Source organism: Ahaetulla prasina, chromosome 7 (genome assembly GCF_028640845.1).
Source record: "Ahaetulla prasina isolate Xishuangbanna chromosome 7, ASM2864084v1, whole genome shotgun sequence".
NCBI lineage: Eukaryota > Metazoa > Chordata > Lepidosauria > Squamata > Colubridae > Ahaetulla > Ahaetulla prasina.
In genome coordinates this window covers 3,695,497-3,718,289 of record NC_080545.1, presented here as the reverse complement: position 1 = coordinate 3,718,289, position 22,793 = coordinate 3,695,497, and the positions used below count along the sequence as shown (strand labels likewise).

Here is a 22,793-nt window from a genome sequence, read left to right as displayed (position 1 = left end):
TTCCGTAAAGACGGTTACAAGGAGCCCAATAATCTTCAAAGGTGTTTCCAGTGTCCAGATAAACGAAGTTTGTCATGCTGACCTGTGGCCTGCAAAATGGAGAATGGGGGTATTTCAGGCTTTGCCAGATGTTGAAATTGAGGACAGAGGCTACCTGGAAATGGAAAGAGGCCAAGGGGGAAAGAAAAGAAGAAGGAAAAAAACCCCAGGAAAGCAACTGTAAAACAGGTTCTGCAACCAAAACCAGAAGTCGAGAAGTTAGAAGTAAAGTAGAAGTCAACATTTGACCCAACACAAGAGCTGGACTTCCCACCTGGAAAACCAGATGCAAAACTGAACCCGATCAAATATTCACTGAACAACTGTCTCGCTTAATAATTTGGGGCTCAGTTGTGGACGTAAGTATAGGACTATCTGTACTCTGAATACCCCACTGAATAAGCATCAGGATTTGGCCAGAAACAAAAAATTGGGGAAAAGCAAGAACAGGCCTCAAGAAGAAGACAACAATGGTCAAAAGAAAAGGTTGGAGATGGTCGCCACCAAAACGCTGAGGGACGCAGGATGGAGATCCATTACAATGTGGAAGAAGGCAGAATGGAGAAGGCTGCCTTCAAACCACAATTTGCTTGGGTGGTGGGACAGCCTCTTCATTGGGTATTTTGGAAGTTCTCGTGGTCCAGCAGACAATCATCATCTTTTGACGACCCCATAATCCCTTGCGGGGTGGAATCTGTACAACTGAATGGAGCTAGCAGAGAGTTTTACTGGCCGGATGCCCTTCCCTGTCGTCAGTGCGAAGTTTTCTTCAGGAGATGATATTCTCATTGTGCCCAGAGAGAGAAAATATCTGCCTCTACCTAGGATCAAACTCACAGCCTCCTGATTGTGAGGCGAAAGCTCCCCCTTCTCGGCCACCGCACCACTCTTGTGGTCCAGCAGACAATAATCTGGTGATAATGACCATGAGTCTTGTAGGATGGAATGAGGAGCTTGAGGGAGGTTCAAAATACCAGCTGAGATACCAGGCGCGATACCGAATTGAACCCCCAGGCAGCCTGGCTGGGTGTGACAGAATCAAAGGATTTACAGAGGCAATGAATTCTGGTTTTTATGGTCCGCAATATTTATGATTTTCCCGAGAGCTCTCGGAGGGCTCCGGCGAGTGGACCTTTGCGCTACGCAATTGCTATTATAAATGCCATTGTAAACAGTTTGCTGTTTCTTTTCTTTGTGCGTAACAAGAGAGAATACAGGAAATTCCTGCCAGAAACTTAGAAGCCCGGTATACTGTGAAGAAGAAGAGGACGACAAAAAAAAAATAAAAAAAAATCCAGAGATGGAATTCCTTTGGAACTTGGTGGTGAGTGAGATCTTCATACGAGAGAGATTTTAATTTAACTGTGTTCCAGAGTTTTTTAAAAAAATGATGTGATTTAATTTACATTCCTGTGCTGTATTCAAGATTTGATGATTGTTCAGTTCTGAATTTATCTTCGGGGAGAATCACAATGTGATGGTTAAATTTGAGGATGAAGGAATGCAAAACAACGATGATTCTTCTTCAAAGATTAATTAGCACTAGAATAAAAATAATCCTTCTGCCTTTTTCCCAATATGAAATCTACGTTTTGCCTAACACTCTTAAGCCACAAATTTACAGACCACTTTAACCAGGATTCATGATGCTAAACTCAAGCCAGCTAACCATATTATGGCTTAAAAACCTAGGCTACACTTAATTCTACGCCAACAAGTAATTTATTTTAATTCGTTTTGGCCGACTCCCTCTGCTTTTCAAAGTGGAATTTGTAGCTCAGTGTCCTGTGAACTGCATTGATTGAGGTTTATTTAAGGTTAAAATGAATCAGGGCTTATACCTAAACCCCAGCCAATAGAATATGCTAACCACGTCACAGATTGCGTTCCCACATCAATTTGTGGTGGGGAATGGTGGTTTATAGCAGAGGTCTCCAACCTTGGTCCCTTTAAGACTTGTGGACTTCAACTCCCAGACCCCTAGTTTATAGCATTATTTCTCAACCTCAGCAGTGTTAAGATGGGTGGACTTCAACTCCCAGAATGCCTCAGCCAGCTGGGGGATTCTGGGAGTTGAAGTCCACCCATCTTGAAGGGGCTGAGGTCGAGAAACGATGGTTTAGGGACTAATCCATAACATCTCTGTGTACACAAACTTAAACTGAAAGCAAAATTATATCTCAGCATAAGGTCGAATTTGAACTACAAGTGAACCTTACAGGTGAATTTAGGATCAGGTTCTTTTACTTGCTATTGAAACCTTTATTGATATTTTATTGGAATCCATTTCAATGTTTTGATGATCAGATCATTAGAATCGGGATTAACTTTACCTGCCATTGAAACATATATCGGTACTTTATTGGAATCCATTTTGATGTCTTTCCTTTCTTCGATCATCGGGGTTATTTCTTTCTCTGAATTTCTACGCAGACCGGGATCAAAAAAGATGTGGAACACGTCTTTCAGAACGGAGACCTCCCGAAACCTGGAGATATGATCCAATTCCAGATGCTTGGATTTCAACATTGGGGTATCTACATAGGCGAGGAGCAAGTTGTACATTTTGCCTGGCCACGTAAGAGAAAAGTATTTTATGATCTATTTCCTACAGATCAGTGGTGGGCTATTGCCGGTTCACACCGGTTCGGATGAACCGGTAGTTGCAATTACAATTACAGTACCTCTTGTGTAGGAAACCAAGTTAGTTTTGAATTAGTGCTCAACTTACAACCACAACTGAGCTCAAAATTTCTGTCACTAAGTGAGACAGTTGTTATGTGAGTTTCCCCCAGGGCTGAAATGTAAAATTTGTTACTACCAGTTCTGTGGGTGTGGCTTGTTGGGGGGAGGGGGGGGCTAATGTGACTGGGTGGGCATGGCCAACTTTTTTTTTTTTACTTTTAAAAGCATTTTTTCGCCAGAACTTTTTAAAAAATGCTTTTAAAAGGTTTTTAAAAGCATTTTAAAAAATGCTTTTAAAATGCTTTTAAAAGGTTCTGGTGATCAGGCAACTCAGCTGGGATCACCAGAGGAGCCTTTTAAAAGCTATTTTAATGCTTTTAATGCTTTTAAAGGGTTCTGACGATCCCAGCTGAGCCACGTAATCATCAGAGGTTTTTTTTTTACTTTTAAAAGCATTTTTTTGGCCGAAGAAAAAATGTTTTTAAAAGTAAAAAAGAGAAAAGATCTGATGATCGCGCGGCTCAGCTGTGGGGGGCGTGGGCAGGGATTTTTGCTGCCGGCTCTCCGAATCACCCGCCGCCATCCCTACCGGATCGGGCGATCCGGTCCGAACCGGGAGGATTTCACCCCTGGTTTCCCTCCCTCCCATTTTTATGACCTTTCTTGCCCCGGTTGTTAAGTTAATCACCACCGTTGTTAAGTTAGCAACACAGCTGTTAAGTGAATCGGGCTTCCTCATGGACTTCGCTTGTCAGAAGGTCGCAAATGGGGATCACGTGACCTGACTATCTTGCAACCGTCGTAAATGCGAGTTAGTGGCCAAGCTTCTGGATTTGGATCATGGAGCCAGAGGGATACTCATGTCGTAAGTGTGATAGGACTGGTGATAAGACATTTTTTTTCAGCACCATTGAAACTTCAAATGGTCACTAAACAAACTGTTGTAAACAAACTTCCTGTAGACTTGGGCCTCTGATATAGGGATGGGAACAAAAAAATTTACAACAGCATTCATTACATTGATATTCTCTAATCTTACAATAATAATAATGAGCATAACGCATCTATTCATTTCTCCCTCTTAACGTATCTTCTAATAAGAATATAATATTAAATATAATAACCTTAATAGTCGTATTAGTAAGAATCATCATATTGTTTGCTTCTCTTATCTTAACGTGTTTTCTATATTTCGCTGATCTCCATTTATTTCTAACTTCTATTTTTATTTTCCAACCAATTCATAAAACAACTTCCATGGTCATATAATATTCAGCTTGTTCTTTTTCCTTTATAGCAAGCATTGATCTATTCATTTCTGCACATTCTAATATTTTCCTAATCACATTCTCCTCGGTAGGGACCTCTCCGCTTTTCCAGTTTTGTGCAAACACAATTCTAGCTGCGGTTAACGTGTGTAGGGACAGAATCATTTCTGAAGGCCATCATCTCAACTTCTCTCTTCTCAGCTGTCCAAGCGCTTAAGTTTAAAGTCCGGAAGGAAAAAATCAAGGATGTCCCGGGAGTTCTGAAAACTGCCGTGTGGAACAAATTCGATGAAAAATATACCCCCTTGGATCCCGCTTGCGTGGTGAAGAGAGCTCGGAGCATGGAGAACAAGGTCCTCAGATACAACCCCACCAACGCAAACTGCGAGCACTTCGCCACCTTGATGAGATACGACAAGGCGCTGTCTGACCAGGTAAGAAGATCCACACGTTCTCCAATCGGTTTTTCATAGTTTGGACTTCTTTCCAACCCCCTCCCCAGAAAACACAAGAATCAACAGTAAGAGTTTGCAGGTCCTCTTGGGGGCTTTGGCTTCTTCTTGTTGTTAGTTGTGAAGTTGTGTCCGACCCATCGCGACCCCATGGACAATGTTCCTCCAGGCCTTCCTGGCCTCTACCATCCTCTGGAGTCCATTGAAGCTCATGCCTACTGCTTCAGTGACTCCATCCAGCCACCTCGTTCTCTGTCATCCCCTTCTTCTTTTGCCCTCCATCTTTCCCAGCATTCGGCTCTTCTCCAGGGAGTCCCTCCTTCTCCTTAGGTGGCCAAAGGATTTGAGTTTCATCTTCAGGATCTGGCCTTCTAAAGAGCAGTCGGGGTTGATCTCCTCTAGGACTGACTTGTTTGTTCGCCTCGCAGTCCAAGGGACTTTGGCTTCTAATTTGGATTTATGTTTATAGCTTCCGACAGAATTCACGAATCTAGCTCGGTGGCGTCAGATTTTGGCTGATTAAATAAAGATATTTTTTTTTTAACAAAACCCTAGGGAGCTTTTTCAGGAGGCGACTGGATTTCCTTGTTTTTCTTCTTTGGAAGATGTTTCGTTTCTCATCCGAGAAGCTTCTTTGGCTCTGACTGCATGGTGGGGAAACTGGGAGGATTTATATTCCTTGCAGACCGAACTAGTCATTTGCATCCTTTTTAGAGGTCATTGAGGCAACTTGTGTCCTCAAGAGTTACCCGAGTAGTGAAAACGGTTCCTGTAGTCTGCAATTTTTTTTCTCTGGAAATCTATTCCCACTCCCACATCATTCCATGCTTCCGATCCGGAAGCGATGGTGGCGGGTGGTTCGGTAGCAAAAATCCCTGCCCCTCTCCCCGCCCATGCCCACCCAATGCCCGGTCACCCGCTATGCCTGACAAATTTCTCTCTTTTTTTTTCTTCTAAAGGCAGAAAGATTTTACTTTACTGTAGATCGGGGTTTCGAGCAGGAGATCAGAAGATACTTAGCGGAGGTTGACTGTGGATGGAAGAGGTGAACGCTTCCAGAGAAAGCCTCCTTGAGCCTCACTCATGTGGATCAAATCTTGGCTTATGGGATAAAATAAAACCAGAGGATTTTCGAAGCTAAGTCGCTCAAAAGTAGATCTTGTATGCTTTGACAAAAATAGGAGGGAATTTGGGAATGTAATGTTTTGTTTAGATTGGCGTTTCTCAAACTTGGCAACTTTTGACACGCCTGAACTTAAAAATCCAAGTCCCAAAAGGTGTTTTTTTTCTTTCCTTTTTCCAACTGGACTTTCTGGTTTTTCTTTGAAGACATTTCGCTTCTCATCCCAGAAGCTTCTTCAGCTCTGTTGTGGGAGTTGCGCCTTTGTTATAAATGCCTGTTCCAATACTTCTATGGGTAGGTACAAGGGATTTTCAGCTCTCGTGAAATTCGTGTTCCACTCGCTCTTTCAAAACCTCCGTTGTGAAATTAATCCGTCTTATTCTTTCATTGGGAAGTTGGAGCTGTGCTTTCTGCAGGATGTTGAAGAAGCTTCTTGGATGAGAAGCGAAACGTCTTCAAGTAAAAACAAAACCCACTTGCCTCTTGGGGAAGGTAGCAACTTTCGGACAACCAGGACACCTGGATCTCCAGAGACATTTAAAAATCCCAGCATTTCCCAGCCTGCACGATACATTGAACTACACGGCTTGGATCGGTATGACCTGCTAAGATATAGATGTTAATCTTAAAAAAGCTAAACAGAATCAGATCTGCTTAGGACTTGGATAGGAGCCCACTAGTATTGCATAGGTAGCATGCCAAAACAAGATACAAGGAGAGTATTTTTCCACCAGGCCATTACTCTGCTAAAAAACTAATTCCCACAACATTGTCAAACTACCTACTAAGGCTGTATTACCATTATCCTTCTCACCTTTCCTATTACCTAATTCCTTAGCCTCTTATAACTTTGTCTTTTATGATTTATGTTGCTTGCTTATTTAGTACCCTGTGGCTATCACCAAGCGTTGTATCTTATGATTTAAGACGATTGTATCTTACCAGTTATGATCACGGTTTATCGCTTGTTTCTTGTATGTACACAGGGAGCTTATGCACCGGAGACAAATTCCTTGCGTGTCCAATCACACTGGGCCAATATAGGATTCCTTTCTTATTCTTTGTGCCGTTGTCAAGAAAACAACCTGCATACTCTTAAAACAGATTTTGAATTTCGCTTCATGATTCAATGTAATGCGAACAGTTTCGATAAATCACCCCTTTGAAGAGTTAAGTTCTATGTGTTCTATCTATATTCAGCTTGTATGAAGTCTCTTTTCCTTTATTTTTAGCCATAGAAAAACACTTTCTTATGTAGCTATGGTTAATTTAGCTGTCACTTGCTTAGCCTATTTTTTTTTTAATTCCTAAAACACATTGAATCATTCACTTAATGACCTAGGTCTGTGAAGGCAAACCTGCGGCATGTGAAGCCATATCAGTGGGTACGCGAGTGTTGCCCTAGTTCAGCTCTGGTACACCAGTTGATTTTCGGGCCTTTCGGGCCCACCGGAAGTCAGGAATCAAGTTGTTTCCGGCCACAGGAGAGCCTCGGGAGGAGGCTGTTTCGCCTCCCAGGCTCCTAGAAAGGCTCTGGAGCCTGGGGAAAGCGAAAAATGGGCCTTCCAGTCCCACTGGAAGTCAGCAAACAGGCTGTTTCTGGCCTCCCGGGGGGGGGGGGGAGGCTGTTTTCGCCCTCCCCAGGCTCCAAGAAAGTCTCTGGAACCTGGGGAGGGCAAAAAATGGGCCTACCGTGCCCACTGTGCCAAAAGTGAGTGGAGCACATGTGTGTGTGGGGTCATGCGTGCATGCGCGGGGGGGGGGCAGGGCGCATTGAATTATGGATGTGGGCACATGCGTGACCCTCCCCCCCCGCACTCTCCCCGCTTTTGGCCTGCAACAGCAAAAAAGTTATCCATCACTGACCTAGGTTGGTAATAGAACCTATTAGCAAAAATGTAACTGGCTAGCTTGTTCTTCAATATTCTGTATGAATATGCTTTAAGAGATTAAATCAATAGTTTTAAAAGGCTAAGGGCTTTTTTCCCCGTCTGACTTTGTGCTGTTTTCATCGCGGTCTCTTTAAGCAGCTGGTTAGTAAGCAGATCTTCAAGATAGATCCACTCATCTATTTTTAATATCCTTTCATTTGTTCCTTTTCACAAACCAAAGGAGTAGAAATAAGACATCTGGAAAAAGATCCGGTTTCTATACAGCCACTCCAAAATCAACCGGAATACTCTTGTTATGCATTCCTCTGTATTAACCGGAACTTTAAAAATGTGATTAATGCAACACCAAACCTTTATTCACGTAAACCCAATACTACAAAGGACACTGTTTCTAACAGTAGTTGGTTCGTTCCATATTTCAGCTTCCATTGTCTTGAGTCAATGAATTTAACCAGTTATATGCTGGTTGGAAAAGGCAGGAAAGCCACCTGTTTCTCCAGAACCTTTTCACTCAAAGCACACAATACTAGCAATCACTATATACAATCATTACATTTCTAAGTGGAACTGTCTACAAATTTGACGCTGCTTCATTGTTTTCCAGAATGCTTTTCTCCCCACCCTTCTACGGAACTTCCGGATACTGTACAGGTATCTTCAGTGAGAAACAAAACCTCCAACCAAACATCTCCACTCCTTGCAAATTCACAATAAAATATTGCAACGTTGTTGGCACGAAGACGCAAGGAGATCTTTGCAGGAGGCCGGGGGCTCCAGGTCACAATGAAGCCAACCAAAGTGTCAGGCTGGGATGTTACATGGAACCAAAACGCCTAGAAATCTTTTCAGGCTGACATAGCCCCACGGAAAAGGCAGGGCTTAAGTGTTGCATCCGGTAAGCAGAGCCGAGTCTTATAAATAGTTCTGGGGATTAAAGGACCCGGAGTCGTATTCGATGCTCGTTTCTCTTCCATTTTGCACCAAAATCACATCTGTGGAGCCTGTGCCATAGCTAAGCCTTGCCGTAGGCCACCATTATTCTGGGAGAGGCTGGCTACGGCTGCCACTCCGAGTCTTCAATTGGGACTGGGCGATGTCAGCTAAGGCACTCTGTATTTTTTCCAAGAGCAGGTCTCCCCGATAGACGACTTCTTCCAGACGGGCAGCCGCCTCGTGGTTCTCTTCCTCCAAACGATACAAATTAGCAGCCTAGGGGTTTAAAAGCGGACGGGACAAAACTTTTGGGTGAATACTTTTGAAAACTGCACTGGGTGTTTTTTTTTTTTCTTCAAAGGGAAAAAAAAAAAGGAAACGTCCTACTTTTCCTGCGTGTTATCTTTTGATGATGTAATACTTTGTAACACCTCATGTTTACCTAATTCAGAATGGGACAAAATGTTTGTCCTTCAGGTTTTTTTAAAGCTTCTGTAATTTTGTTTGAACACTTTGCATGTTTATATAATTCAGAAGGAGACAAAGTGTGTTGAAGTATGCCCTGTAGGGTTTCTGAAGCTCTTGAATTAGTAGCTGTTTTCGTTTCTAAACTCAACTCATCTAATTGATGTTTTCTTAATCATGGATTGTACCTGCTGAGTCCTTCGGGAGAAGGGCGGTATAAAAATCTAATTAAATAAATAAAATTAGTTCAGGGGTTCATTTGTTCTTTTTTGCTTAGTGCTACAATCTCTGAGTTTTATTAGTTTAATGTTCACAGAAAGGTGGAATAGAAGTATTTTCAGTTAATAAATGTTGCAATAAACTCACGAGTTTACTTCTAGATTTAAAACAGAAGGTTAGCTAAATATCAGGATTGAAGCAATTTTGCAAGATATTGCAATCCACCTTCAAAAACCAAAAACTGTTTTACAGAGAGCTGAGATGCTGGCGAAAACTTTACTTCCTGTTTATCTTTTGCATAGCAGTAAGCAGATGAATATTTTCACTATTCTAAATTTTGGAAGCAAGCATCTAAATATAATGTAAAGTTGCAGCATAAATGTGTAGTTGAACGCCTCATCTAATCCAGTGACATTTAATGCATATATATGATTGTCTGAAAAGTGGTATCCAGTGTGTATAATGGTGACATTACCAAAAGTGAAATTATACTGAAATTGATAACATTTTACACCATTTATGTTGTACATTCCATCTTCGCTTTTGGCATTCAATTGTCTAATATATTAGCTAAGTAAAGTCATAATGGGCTGTGCTGAAACTTATCAGCTTTGTAGTAAATGCCAGCAATCTTTTAAAGCACAAATTTATGCTGCAGCCAAACAAAAACTACACAGTATCGCCCAAACATTTTCTGACAGGGATAAATATAGTAGTACACAGTGTATGAATGGTAAATTCTCACCTGTAATGTAGCTGTGGACTCTTCACTTGGCAAGGAATCTATTAAAACATCGATATCCTTAGCTGTTCTTGCAATTAATGCAGCAAAAAGCTGGGCGTATTCTATAAAAGCAGTAAAAAAGAAATAATTTGCACCGCATGTAGCATTCTTGAGGAATGAAACCTATGTCGTTCAGTAATATTTTAGAATAAATGTGCTTCTAATATTACACAGGAAGGGTCAATTTAGGAGGTATTTGCTGTGTGTTTTTTCCCCCCCCAGGGATAAAATATTTGGAGTGTAGAAAGAATTTCACATCTCTGAATAATTTAAAGAAAAAAAAAATCATAAAGGTACAAACATCTGGTTTATTATTATTTAAAGGTACGTGCTGCCTAACTCCCAACATCTCTGGACATTTGAGTTGTGTGTTTCAAAACATAATTTGGATGCCATGAGTAGGGCCACATAGCAATTCTAAGCATGGCAAAGTCTGGGGAGAAAACTAAGGTGTGCGTGTATGCCTACATTCTGCGTGCATATATCACACTCCCAAAACAGAGTAAGGCCAAGGGTCTGTGTGGCTCAGACTGCTAAGACAGTCTGTTATTAACAGCAGCTGCTTACAATTACTGCAGGTTCGAGTCCCACCAGGATCAAGGTTGACTCAGCCTTCCATCCTTTATAAGGCAGGTAAAATGAGGACCCAGATTGTTGCGGGCAATAAGCTGACTTTGTATATAATATACAAATGGATGAAGACTATTGCTTGACACATTGTAAAGCCGCCCTGAGTCTTCGGAGAAGGGCCAGATATAAATGCAAAATAAAAAAAGACAATAATATGGATTCCTATGATACAGGCAGTCCTTGACTTACGACCATAATCGAGTCCCAAATTTTCGTTGCTAAATGAAACATGTGTTCGGTGAATTTTGCCCTGTTTTATGACCTTTCATGCCACAGCTGTTAAGTGAATCACTATGGTTAAATGAATGTAGCTTCCCCACTGACTTTGCTTGTCAGAAGGTCGCAAAAGGGGATCACACGACCCCGGGGCGCTGCCACCGTCATAAATACGAGTCAGTTGCCAAGCATCTGGATTTTGATCACGTGATCATGGGGATGCTGCAACAGTCGTAAGTGTGAAAAACGGTCATAAGTCGCCTTTTCCAGTGCTGTTGTAACTTTGAACGGTCACTAAATGATCTGTCACTAAATGAACTGTTGTAAGTCGGGGGTTACCTGTACATTCCTCTACCGCTTTCCACAAAGAAGAAAGAAGAGACAATAAGGTAAGAGGAAGGGAAAGAAAGAATAAAAAGGAAGGGGAAATACCGTATTTTTCAGACTATAAGATGCACTTAAATTTACATTAGGAAAACAAGAAAAAAAAAGTTTTGGGCCTCTGCGTGTTGCATTTTCGCTTTCCCCAGCCTCCAGAAGAACTCTGCAGTGCTCTGCATGGCCGGTTTTCACCAAAAAAATAGGCCGTGCAGAGCACTGCAGAGTGCTTCTGGGGACTGGGGAGGGCGAAAATGCGATGCGTGGAAGGTTCAGGAGGCCAAAAATGCCCGTATTCGGTCTATAAGACGCACCGAAATTTTCACCCACTTTTAGGGGGGGGAAAGGTGTGTTGTATACTCCGAAAAATATGATAATTTGATAGGCAAGGAAGAAAAGGAAGCTGTCAGGAAATTGTTATTTGCCTAACTAGTTGGCCAGGCAATATATAAACTAACTATCTATGCTTGTAGAAAGGCCTGATATTGCTTTAAGGCTGTGCTGCATCATTGCAAGCATCCTGATTGGTTGAGCTCTGTAGCCAATGTATAAAAGGACTACTAAATTATGGCTTGTGGGGAATCTACAGGGACGCTACAGCATTGTAACCTGATGACATGCTGCAACTGTATATTTGAGCTTTATGATCGTTGCTTGATCCTGGCTAGTTACCGATTCCTCAAGATACTGACTGTTGTGAATTGAACTGTGTTTTGCCGAACTGAAAGAAGACCTTGTTTGTTGTGCAAGTCTACGTTGATAAGAAGACTCGATATTTGTAACATCCCTGACTGACTTTATATGTGTATGACCTGGAATTGATTTTGGACTACGACTTTGCCTTTTCCCTAAAAGTAAAGGAATATCAAACCCCAGTTTGTCTGCAAGTGACTCGTTATTGTATACAACCAGTCTCAGTCGTTTTCATGCATAGGGTACTCTGCTCAACAGTCCACAACCTTGGTTGTGAACCCAGTTTACCCTTAACAGAAGCTCAAGGGGGGGGGAAATGTCTCTTTTTTCAAACAGCAACTAATCACAATGAAAACCTTTAAAGGAAATCTCATTTGTGGCATCTCCATCTCCTCATTGGTTCAGGTGAGGTCTCTCTCTCTCTCTCTCTCTCACACACACACACACACACACATAGACAATCCTTGGGGCATAACAGAAGAGACAAAGAATATGTTCGACTTGCCTTCGGTGGGATTAGCAGGTTGGTCTTTGTTGATCGCGGTCTGTATGTTGCTGAAGGATGCAGGAGGGGCACACTGCTGCAACACCCCAATGGCATTGCAGAACTGATCTGCAAGCTATAAGCAAATGTTAATATACCAAATAAAGGAGACTATTCGCAGCTCAGAGTTGACACGAGGGGCCCTTGGTGCTCTCTGAGCTTGGCTGTTTTCTTGGGGATATTTTATTACGCCAAATAGGTAACATGGGCCTCTGTGGCTCAGACTGCTAATGCAGTCTGTTATTAACAGCAGCTGCCTGCAATTACTGCAGGTTCAAGCCCCACCAGGCCCAAGGTTGACTCAGCCTTCCATCCTTTATAAGGTAGGTAAAATGAGGACCCAGATTGTTGGGGGCAATAAGTTGACTTTGTATATAAATATACAAAATGGATGAAGACTATTGCTTAACACAGTGTAAGCCGCCCTGAGTCTTCGGAGAAGGGCGGGATATAAATGTAAAAAAAACAAAAAACACATTATCAGCCCTTCAAGGGAGTGGGGTTGAGGAGGAGGACCACCACAACTGTGGGGTCCTTGGTGGTCTCTGAGCTTGGTTGTTTCCTTGCAGACATTTCATGACCCACTTAGGTAACATCATCAGTGCTAGAAATGAGGACCCTCCCCACAAAGCTCTTCTAGCACTAATGATGTTACCTAGTTGGGTCATGAAACATCTGCAAGAAAACCCCCAAGCTCAGAGACCCCCCCAAGGACCCCACAGTCTTTCTCCTCCTCCTCCCTTCTAGCACTGATGATGTTCCCTAGTTGGGTCAGGAAACATCTGCAAGAAAACCCCCAAGCTCAGAGACCCCACAGTCTTTCCCCTCCTCCTCCTCAATCCCACTCCCTTGTAGGGCTGATGAGGTTCCTTACTTTGGGTAATGAACCATCTGCAAGAAAACAAGCAAGCTCAGAGAGCACTGATTGACCCCTCAAATGTTAACACAGTTAGCTTTGAAAACTAGAGGATCACAAATAGATGTAGATTAAAGCCACAATTACAAACTAAAAAAGATCCGGAGATTCTGGAAAAAGTGCAGAGAAAAGCAACCAAGATGATTAGGGGACTGGAGGCTAAAACATATGAAGAACAGTTGCAGGAACCAGGCATGTCTAGTGTGATAAAAAGAAAAACCAGGAGATATTCCAGTATTTGAGGGGCTGCCCCAAAGAAGAGGGAGTCAAACTATTCTCCAAAGCACATGAAGGCAGGGCAAAAAGCAATGGGTGGAAACTCATCAAGGAGAGAAGCAACCCAGAACGGAGGAGAAATTTCCTGACATTTAGGAACAATTAACCAGTGGAACTGCCTGCAACCTGAAGTTGTGGGTGCTCCATCACTGGGGGTTTTTTAAAGAAGAGACTGGACAGGCATTTGCCTGGAATAATATAGGGTCTCCTGCCTGAGCAAGGGGTTCGACTAGATGACCTCCGAGGTCCCTTCCAACTCCTGTTATTCAGTGGAAGGGCTTTCCCTCCAGATGTTGTGGGTGCTCCATCCCTGGAGGGTTGGTTGTTGTTGTTTTTTAAAGAAATCGGACAGCCATTTGTCTGAAGTGGTGCAGGGTTTCCTGCCTGAGCAGGGGGTTGGACTAGATGACCCCCAAGGGTCCCTTCCAGCCCAGTTATTCTGTGAGGATGGAATAGCCTCCAAATTATCTCATGCTTACACTTATATTTACTGTTGTGTTTGACAAATAAATAAATAAATAAAATAAATAAATAAAATTCAGAAGCGGGAGAAAAGCAGAATAAAGGACTGGAGGAGGAGGAGAGCCTCTCCCAGAATCTCCCAGCTCCCCCCCCCCGCAAAGCCAAAGGATTCTGGGAGTTGTAGTCCGCACCTCCACAGGCCCAGCCCTAAGCAAGACCGGGGCTCGCCTTTAAACCCTCAACGGGGCTCCCACTCACCGAATTCACCGCGTCCTGCAGCTGCGTTAGTCGGTCCGCCATTTTTCCCGAAGGAGAGCGACCAGCCAATGGGAACGTTTTATATTGGATGCGGAAGCGGGGTGGGGAACGCTGCTAGGCAACGCTTCGTCGTTTCCTTTCTGGGAGGCTCGTTTCCGGGATAAATATCGCCGTCATCGACGCCGCTCTTGCCCCTTCTCTATGGTAGAGGGTGGTGCTCCACCGGTGGACGGGAGGAGGTATTGCTGTTCTCTCTATAAGGGTTTTAACTGTAGTACATTACTGTATATTTAAAGTAATCTTCATGCAAATTTATTTCTAAGAAAAATCCCAATCTGTATTCCTGGGATTTACTTTTTGAGCAAATACGGATGAAATTCTGCATTTTGTTTATTTATAACTGTAAGCTTATTGAGCTAAATCTCCAGGCTATTTTAATTATTTGTCATTTAGAGGCTGCTCCAATCATCAGATTGTCTGGGCAGTAGCACAATATTTTTATTTTATTTAAAGAGAATTTATTATCAAACTTAAATTTATTTCTAGCCCTGGTTAACCTGGATGACACTGACAACTTGGAGCACAGATAATCTGATTTTTAATTCTGATAGGAAAAAACCTGCTGAATTTTGGATGTAGAAGTTCTGCAAAATAATTATCAATGGCAAGTTTTGCGATAATTATTTGCTAGTAATCACCCCTCTGGTGGTGTGTGATTTATTTCGGGAAAGCGCATTGACTCAGACTGGGAGGTGAACCTTATTTAGCTCAGTGGAAAATATTTCTGGTTGAGTCAACAGACCGGCCTGCGAAAGGTGTTGTAACCACAAGCCATCATTTAGTACCTATACTTGTAGATTATCTAAATGAATGTTTCTAGAGGAGCTGGGAATTCTGGGAAGTGAAGTGCACACCTCTTAAAGTTGTAATGTGCAAACTTTGGCCTAATTCAGCCCCAATCTGATCTGTTCAAAACCTTTAAAACCCAAGGAGCTTCAGCTCACAGTTGCAAATGGAAATAAAGGATATTCTTGAAGTTAGGAACGGAAGGAGAAACATTTCACAAATCTTTAGACCAACTCAAAATGTCAGATCAAGGTTTTGTTTTGTTTTGTTTTGAAAATGGATGCTGAATTTCTGGGTGGGAAAAACGCAGAAATTTATCTTTTAGCTCAGAAACCAAATGGCTGCATTTATAAAAGGGCGTCTGCCTGACTCATTTTAAAGTTTTTTCTTCTTTTCTCTTCTTCAGGGCCACAGATCACAAGCATTGGATTCAAAAATACCAGGCTTGTGAACTAATCCAGAACCCCAAGATTAGATTTTGTGATAGTGTAATTGGGTCTTTTCAGTTAGAGAACTGCAAATTCAGCCTACAAGCAGAACTCTTCCCATTGCTTCTGTACTTAAAATTGAGCTTGGAGACTGGTGGATTCAGAAATATCATATTGTTCACATGCAGTTAATGCTGGTAGTCTTCTCCTTCTCCTGTTTCTCTTCTCCTTCTCTTCTCCTCCTTATCTTTTCCTCCTGTTTTTCCTTCTTCTGTTTAATGGGGTTTTTCTTTCTCCAGTTTACCTTTTCTTTCTATTTCTCCCGTCTCTCTTCTCCTTCTTCTCTTCTCCTATTTATCTTTCTCCTTGCCCCGTTTAACTTCTTTTCTTTCTCCAGCTTACCCACTCCTTCCCTTTCTCCTTCTCCAGTTTAATTTCTTTTTCCTCTTCCTCTTTCTCCTTCTTCTCTTTTCCTATTTATCTTTCTCCTTGTCCCATTTAACTTCTGTTCTTTCTCCAGCTTACCTCTTCCTTCTCTTTCCCCTGCTTATCTTCTCCTTTTTTTTCATCTTTATCTTCTCCTTCTCCCCTTCCTCTTTCTCCTTCTCCCCTTTAACTTCTTTTCTTTCTTCAGCTTCCCCACTTCTTCCCTTTCTCCTTCTCCTGATTTCCTTTCTCCTTTTTCTCCCCCTCCTCTTTTTTTTTTTTGGTCACAACATTATATACAAGCACATACATCGTGCTTCTTCTTCTTCATCTTCTCCTTCCCCTCTTCCCCTCTTTGCCTTTCTCCTCCTCCGGTTCAATCTCTTCCTTCTCTCCCCCCCTCCCCCACCAGACGCTCGCAGACATCTTCCAGCCCACCGGGGTTCCACGGAGGAGGGAGACCCTCCATCCTCCCACGGCAACCTCCAACCTCCACCCCCCCAAAAAATCCCCTTCTTCCTCCTCGACATCTGCAGGGGAGCTGCAGAAACCAGCCGGCCGGGAGTGCGAGAACCGGCTGCGCCCCGTCCGTCCCCTGTGCGCAAAGCCCGGAAAAGGCGGCTGCAGCAGCCTCGGCCACGCGCGTGGGCGTCCCCCAACCGGGCTTGGCAAAGGTTGCGCGTCTTCTGGGCTGGGCTAGCGGAGCAGTCCCGGGATCTCCACGCGCGGGGAGGGCTGCGGGTGGCCCTCCCTGCTTGGTTTCCGCGGAGAAAAGCGGCTGAGGCTTTTGGTCATCATGGTTCTTCTGCCTGGCTGGATCCTGCTTTGGGCGCTGCTGGGCGCGGGGGAAGGGGCGGAGGAGCCCCCCGCAGGTGAGACCAGCCGGGCCTTGCGCCCACCGTCCCCCTCCCCCGCGGGAGAAAAAGGGGGGGTCTTTGGGGGGGCTGGGTGGGTGGGTGGGAAAACCAGAGCCGGGGATGCCCCTGCGTAAAAACGCAGCGCTGCTCTCCGACCAACCCCGCCTGTGCTCGTTGCGCGCAGGGGTGTCTCGGCTTTTGAGGGGGTCCCCCCCCAAAAAAAAGCAAGCCTTGGGGAAAGGTCCCATCCCGGGGGGAAGGATTTGCCTTGGCAAAAGCGGCTCGGGTTCTGATTCCGCTTCCCCGACTTTGTCGGGTAAAGAGGAGAGGGGTGCCAAAGAGGGAGATTCCCCGGGGAACCCCCCACCCCCCAAAAAGGGAGGGTATGCAAAAGAAGCCAAGCCTTACAACAAGGAGGTATCGGTTTTTCCGATGCCAAAAATCCTTGCTTTGTAGATTATGCAACAGGTCTCGGAAGGAGTACAAAGAGCCGGCTGGGGAAAAATAAATAAATAAATAAACTGAAGTCGGTGCTTGGATAATAAGTAACGTTTGTGTGTCTGATCTGGTTTTTGCTTTTTTTTTTTTTTTTTGTACCAATCGAGGAGAACCGTTTGTAGTTCAGGGTTGAAATGAAGGGTCCTTGGTGGTCTTTGAGATGGGTGGTTTTCTTGCAGAGGTTTCATGACCCAACTAGGGAACATCAGTGTTAGAAGTGCAGAGGAGTGGAGGAGGAGGACTGTGGGGTCCTTGATGCTCTCTGAGCTGGGTGGTTTTCTTGCAGACGTTTCATGACCCAACTAGGTAACATTATCAGTGCTAGAGGGAGGTGCTTTGCATAATGGAGAAGGAGGAGGACTGTGGATCTTTAGTGCTCTCTGAGCTTCGTTTTCTTACGGACATTTTCATGACCCATCTAGGTAACCTCATCAGTGCTACAGGGGAGAGGAGATTAAATTAAGATCCCCACTTCTTCACCGATTTTGAACTATGAGATTCTTTGGAGCTCTCTGAGCTTGGCTGTTTTCTTGCAGGCGTTTCATGACCCAGCTAGGTAACCTGGAGGGTAGAGTAAGGGAGATAAATAGGATCCTCAATTGCTCAGAAATTTGAACTGTGGGCTCCTTGGTACTCTCTGAGCTAGATGGTTTTCCTGCAAACGTTTCATGACCCAACTAGGTAACCTCATCAATGCTAGAAGGGAGGTGTGTGTGTGTGTGGTGAGGAGAAAAGGAGGAGGAGGAGGAGGATGACTTGGGGGTTCCTTGGGGCTCTTCTGAGCTTGGTTGTTTTTCTGCAGGCGTTTCATGCCCCAACTAGGTAACATCCAGGGATGGGTTTCACTTACCTTCGCTACTGGTTGGGTGCTCGCGCACGCACCACTTCTGTGCATGTGCAGAGCGTATTTGATGACATCCGGGCGGGTGGGCGGAGCCTCCCGTTGCTGCTGCTACCAGTTCGCCCAACTGGGGCAAACCAGTAGCAACCCACCACTGGTAACATCATCACTGGTGGAAGGGAGGAGGAGGAGGAGGATTATTGTAGGGTCCTTGACACTCTCTGAGCTTGGTTGTTTTCCTGCAGACGTTCCATGACCCAACTAGGTTACATCATCATTGCTAGAAAGGAGAAGGGTTTGCGAAGTGCAGGAGGAGTTCTCGGTGCTGTCTGAGCTTGGATGTTTTCTTGCAGACATTTCATGACCCAACTAGGTAACATCATCAGTGCCATGTAATGAAACATCTGCAAGAAAACAACCAAGCTCAGAGAGCAGCACCAAGGAGCCCTTGTAGAGGTTTTTCCCCCCCTGCTTTTCAGCTTGATGCCTTCAATTTTAGGAGACCAATATAGAAGAGCAGACAATCGAAGAAGCATGTGAGTTGACATGGGACTTAGTCACGCTTTGAATCTACCCGCCTGGGCTTAAGGAGGATCAGGGGTAGCGTGATTTAAGTATGAATCCAATTCAGTTAATTAAATATTGTGGGTTGGCAACAGAGGCCCAGCTGGCCAATATCCTTGGTTTGAAACACGCTTGGCTAGTTTGTGGTTCGGAACGTCTCGCAAAAGGAGTTCAGAGCGTAGAAGTGAAAAAATACTGTGACTAGATTTAAAATTTCCATCATTCCTGATACAGGAAGTCCTCGAATTACAGGAGTTCATTTAGTGACGATTTATGACCGCTTTACACACTTAACGACCGTTGGAACATTACCATGATCAAAATTCGGACGTTTGCTCAACGGATTTATATTTACGACGGTGACAGCATCCTGGGGTCACATGATCCCCTTTTGTGACCTTCGGACGAGCAGTGGGGAAATCAGACTCACTTAATGACCAGGTTACCATCTTATCAATCGCAGGGATTCACTTGAACAAGAAAAGTCGTTAAAAACTCACTTCACACGAATTCCCACTTCACAAGAAGCCCGTCGGGCGCCATTGTGGTCATAAGTCGAGGTCTACCTGTATAGAATAGAATAGAATAGAATTTTTTATTGGCCAAGTGTGATTGGACACACAAGGAATTTGTCTTTGGTGCATACGCTCTCAGTGTACATAAAAGAAAAGATACGTTCATCAAGGTACAACATTTACAACACAAATGATGGTCAATATATCAAAATAAATCATAAGGATTGCCAGCAACAAAGTTACAGTCATAAGTGGAAAGAGATTGGTGATGGGAACGATGAGAAGATTAATAGTAGTGCAGATTTAGTAAATAGTTTGACAGTGTTGAGGGAATTATTTGTTTAGCAGAGTGATGGCCTTCGGGAAAAAACTGTTCTTGTGTCCAGTTGTTCTGGTGTGCAGTGCTCTATAGCGTCGTTTTGAGGGTAGGAGTTGAAACAGTTTATGTCCAGGATGCGAGGGATCTGTAAATATTTTCACGGCCCTCTTCTTGATTCGTGCAGTATACAGGTCCTCAATGAAAGGCAGGTTGGTAGCAATTATTTTTTTATAGCAATTATTTTTTTATAGCAATTATTACAGAGTGGAGGACAAAATAAAACTTTCTGCTAGAAGATGAAAGCAGAAAAAACCTGTGTTGGGTATTGGGTGCGTCATTGTTAAAATGAGAACGCCTCCAATGGTTGGGGGGGGGGAAAATAATCATCATTCTGGACCAAGATTCAGGGATAAGTGGTGTCAGCCTTCCCAAATGAGGTTGCTTCCACAGGAAACAAAGCAGTCATGGGAATTGTAGGCCGTGAAAGAATTTATCATGTGCCCCTTGTAGTTTGAGTCATGGGTTTTGGTAACAGTGCAGTTTGTTCCTTGCTTTCCCAGCAAAATGAACAAGCGCGTTGTTTTTTGTTGAGGGAGTTGATGGCCTTGGAGGAGTTGAAGATGTTTCTTAATCCGCAATTTAATTATCTGTCCCTATAATGAGTCCTGCCCATCTCCGCTGGTTTTTCCTTGCTGAATTGCGCATTTTGGGCACATGATGTGCTGTGAAAACCTGTTGTGATCCAGGCCCAAGTAGGTAGTAGGAAACTCGGTCGTGAAAAAACAAACAAACTTTATTCGAACAGCTGAGAATTACTTCATTCCCAGCATAGTTCGACTAAATTGAAGCAAATTCCTCCCAACACAAATTCCTCAGTCCTATCACAAACCTTGGTCCAGTTGGGCAAACTGCCAAAGGCCTTTCTTGGCAAATGTTCAGAATTCACAAAAATAAATGCAAGACGTAGACGAAGCAGAAGACGAAGCTACCAACGTTGTTTTCCAGCAAAACCCAAACGCCATTGCTGGTCTTTTAAGCCTTATGGGAGGGGCCAATCATCTCCTGGCCCTACTCCTGAGTTGTCCTTTGTGCTTGAGCTGCTCTTGCCTTCTGGCAGCTCTTCTCATGTATGCATTAGGAACAGGCTCCTCCTGTTCCTCTGCCTCACTACTGTCAGTCTCTGGAGGCTCTGGAGTCCGTACCTTACTCCCCGATGGCCCTGGCCCCACCTCAGCCTCATCGCTGTCCGACTCCGTTGCCAGCTCTGTAAGCTTCTGACGGACCACAACAAAGCCAGAGTACATTTGAAGAGACGTTCTAAGGAATATTAGGAATATCCTTCATTGACCAAGTGTGATTTCGTCTCTGGCGCAGATGCTGTTGTTATCTTGTCCAAAGTTCAGTCAGAGTAACCAAAATTGGCTTGATAGAATGAAAAAATAATAGTCCACAGTTTTTTTTTAATTGAAAAAGTTTTAAAAAACAAAAACATTTCCCCCCCTTTTTCCCCCCTCCCCCCTGCAAAACCCCTTTCCCCCTCCTTCACCCCCGGCTTCCTAGGTCAATCACAAGGTATTGTTATACATAAACCAAACATAGAATAAAATTTTCCCTTCTAATCCAATTAACCTCATCCAAATCTTTTCATTTCCTAACACCCCCCCATTATATAAAATAATACATCCTAATTATTCAAAGGCAATCTGATATCTGTTTTGTAAATAATCAATCCATTTTTTCCATTCAATTAAATATCTTTCCTGCGTATTGTCTTTCAAAAAAGCTGAGATTTTAGCCATCTCAGCCAAGTTAGTAATTTTCAATATCCATTCTTCTATTGTAGGTACCGTATATACTCGAATATAAGCCGATCCGAGTATAAGCCGAGGTCCCCAATTTTACCCCAAAAACTGGGGTAAACTGGGGACTCGAGTATAAGCCGAGGGTGGGAAATGAGGCACCTACCGGTTGGGGAAACCCTCCCTCCCTCAGCTGAGAAGGCTGGCGGCTCCCCCGCCCCGCCCTCTCACTGCACCGGCAGGGCTTCCGTCCGGTAAAATGTGAAAAAAAGAAAAAAAAAACTCGAGTATAAGCCGTATATACTCGAGTATAAGCCGAGGGGCTTAAAAAAAAAAAAAAAACTCGAGTATAAGCCGTATAGACCCGAGTATAAGCCGAGGGGACGTTTTTCAGCACAAAAAACGTGCAGAAAAACTCGGCTTATACTCGAGTATATACGGTAACTCTTTTTTCTTCCAATATTGTCCAATCAACAGCCTTGCTGCTGTTATTAAGTTCAAAATCAATTTAATCTCAGTCACTGTACAATCCGTTATAATTCCCAAAAGGAAAAATTGCAGCAGGAACTTTATCTTCTTCTTCAGGACATTTTGAATAATCCACCAAATTCTTATCCAAAAGGCCTTGATTTTCTTACAGTTGGACGGTATTTTTATTTGGGCCGAGGAAAGTATCTTTAAAGACATAAAGCCCAAACTGAATCATTCACATTTCGACTTCACGAAGCTGCGTGAATCAAGATATAGATTGCAGGTAGTCCTTGACGTACGAACTGTTGGCGTGCCATCACGGGCCTAGAATATTTAATGCCAATCTGCTCATCCAGCCGAAGTTGCAAATATTGTAGGATACAGGTAGTCCTTGACTTGCAACAGTTCATTTAGTGACCGTTCAAAGTTAGAACGGCACTGAGAAAAGGTGACTTACGGCTGTTTTCTGACGCTTAAAGACCATGGCAACATCCCCATGGTCACGTGATCAAAATTCAGACACTTGGCATCTGGTTCATATTTATGACGGCCGCAGTGCCTTGGGGTCATGTGATCCCCTTTTGCGACCTCCTGTCAATGGAGAAGCCAGGTTCACTTAATGACCGGCTGACTAACTTAACAACTGCAGCGATTCGTTTAACAACAGTGGTGTGAAAAGTCGTAAAACGGGGCCAAACTCGCCTAGCCAACATTTCACTTAGCAACGTAAATGCCACGCTCCATTGTGGTCGTAAGTCGAGGAGTAGCTGTATTTAGCTTAAGGCACAAACTTGAAATTCGGTGTGTGGGTGAGTTTTTCCTCTTCTGTTCTCTTCAGGTGACCATGAGTGACCATGGATGCTATTTCCTTCTGCTTGGCTTTCTCACCTTCTCCAACCTAATTAATTAATTACTGGATGCTTTCAGCCATAATTATGGAGAGGGGAAAAAATCTTGTTTCTCGTCAATGTAATTAAATTTAGCTGTGCAAGTTTA

General features: G+C 43.5%; 3 protein-coding genes across 4 annotated transcripts in view; 2 read left to right on the top strand and 1 right to left on the bottom strand.

Moving 5' to 3' along the window:
- Positions 1–564: 564 nt before the first annotated feature.
- Positions 565–6,326, top strand: LOC131201985 (phospholipase A and acyltransferase 3-like). Its single transcript, XM_058190480.1, has 4 exons — positions 565–657; positions 2,473–2,617; positions 4,203–4,426; positions 5,404–6,326. Exons 1-4 carry the CDS (start codon positions 565–567, stop codon positions 5,491–5,493), a joined length of 552 nt encoding a protein of 183 aa, XP_058046463.1. The 3' UTR covers positions 5,494–6,326.
- A 1,462-nt stretch (positions 6,327–7,788) lies between these two features.
- MED21 (mediator complex subunit 21) lies at positions 7,789–14,391 on the bottom strand. Its single transcript, XM_058189797.1, has 4 exons — positions 14,234–14,391; positions 12,283–12,397; positions 9,822–9,922; positions 7,789–8,668 (listed from the first exon to the last, which is right to left on the bottom strand). The coding sequence occupies exons 1-4, from the start codon at positions 14,273–14,275 to the stop codon at positions 8,495–8,497; spliced, it is 432 nt and encodes a 143-aa protein (XP_058045780.1). The 5' UTR covers positions 14,276–14,391; the 3' UTR covers positions 7,789–8,494.
- Positions 14,392–16,592: 2,201 nt separating this feature from the next.
- Positions 16,593–22,793, top strand: part of TM7SF3 (transmembrane 7 superfamily member 3) — a 33,479-nt gene continuing 27,278 nt past the window's right edge. The window contains exon 1 of one of the 2 annotated variants that reach the window (XM_058189793.1): positions 16,593–16,805. In XM_058189793.1, the coding sequence (XP_058045776.1) occupies positions 16,730–16,805 (76 nt within the window). In that variant the 5' untranslated portion in view covers positions 16,593–16,729. The remainder of the gene's footprint in view (positions 16,806–22,793) is intronic. The other variant, XM_058189792.1, reaches the window with a different exon arrangement.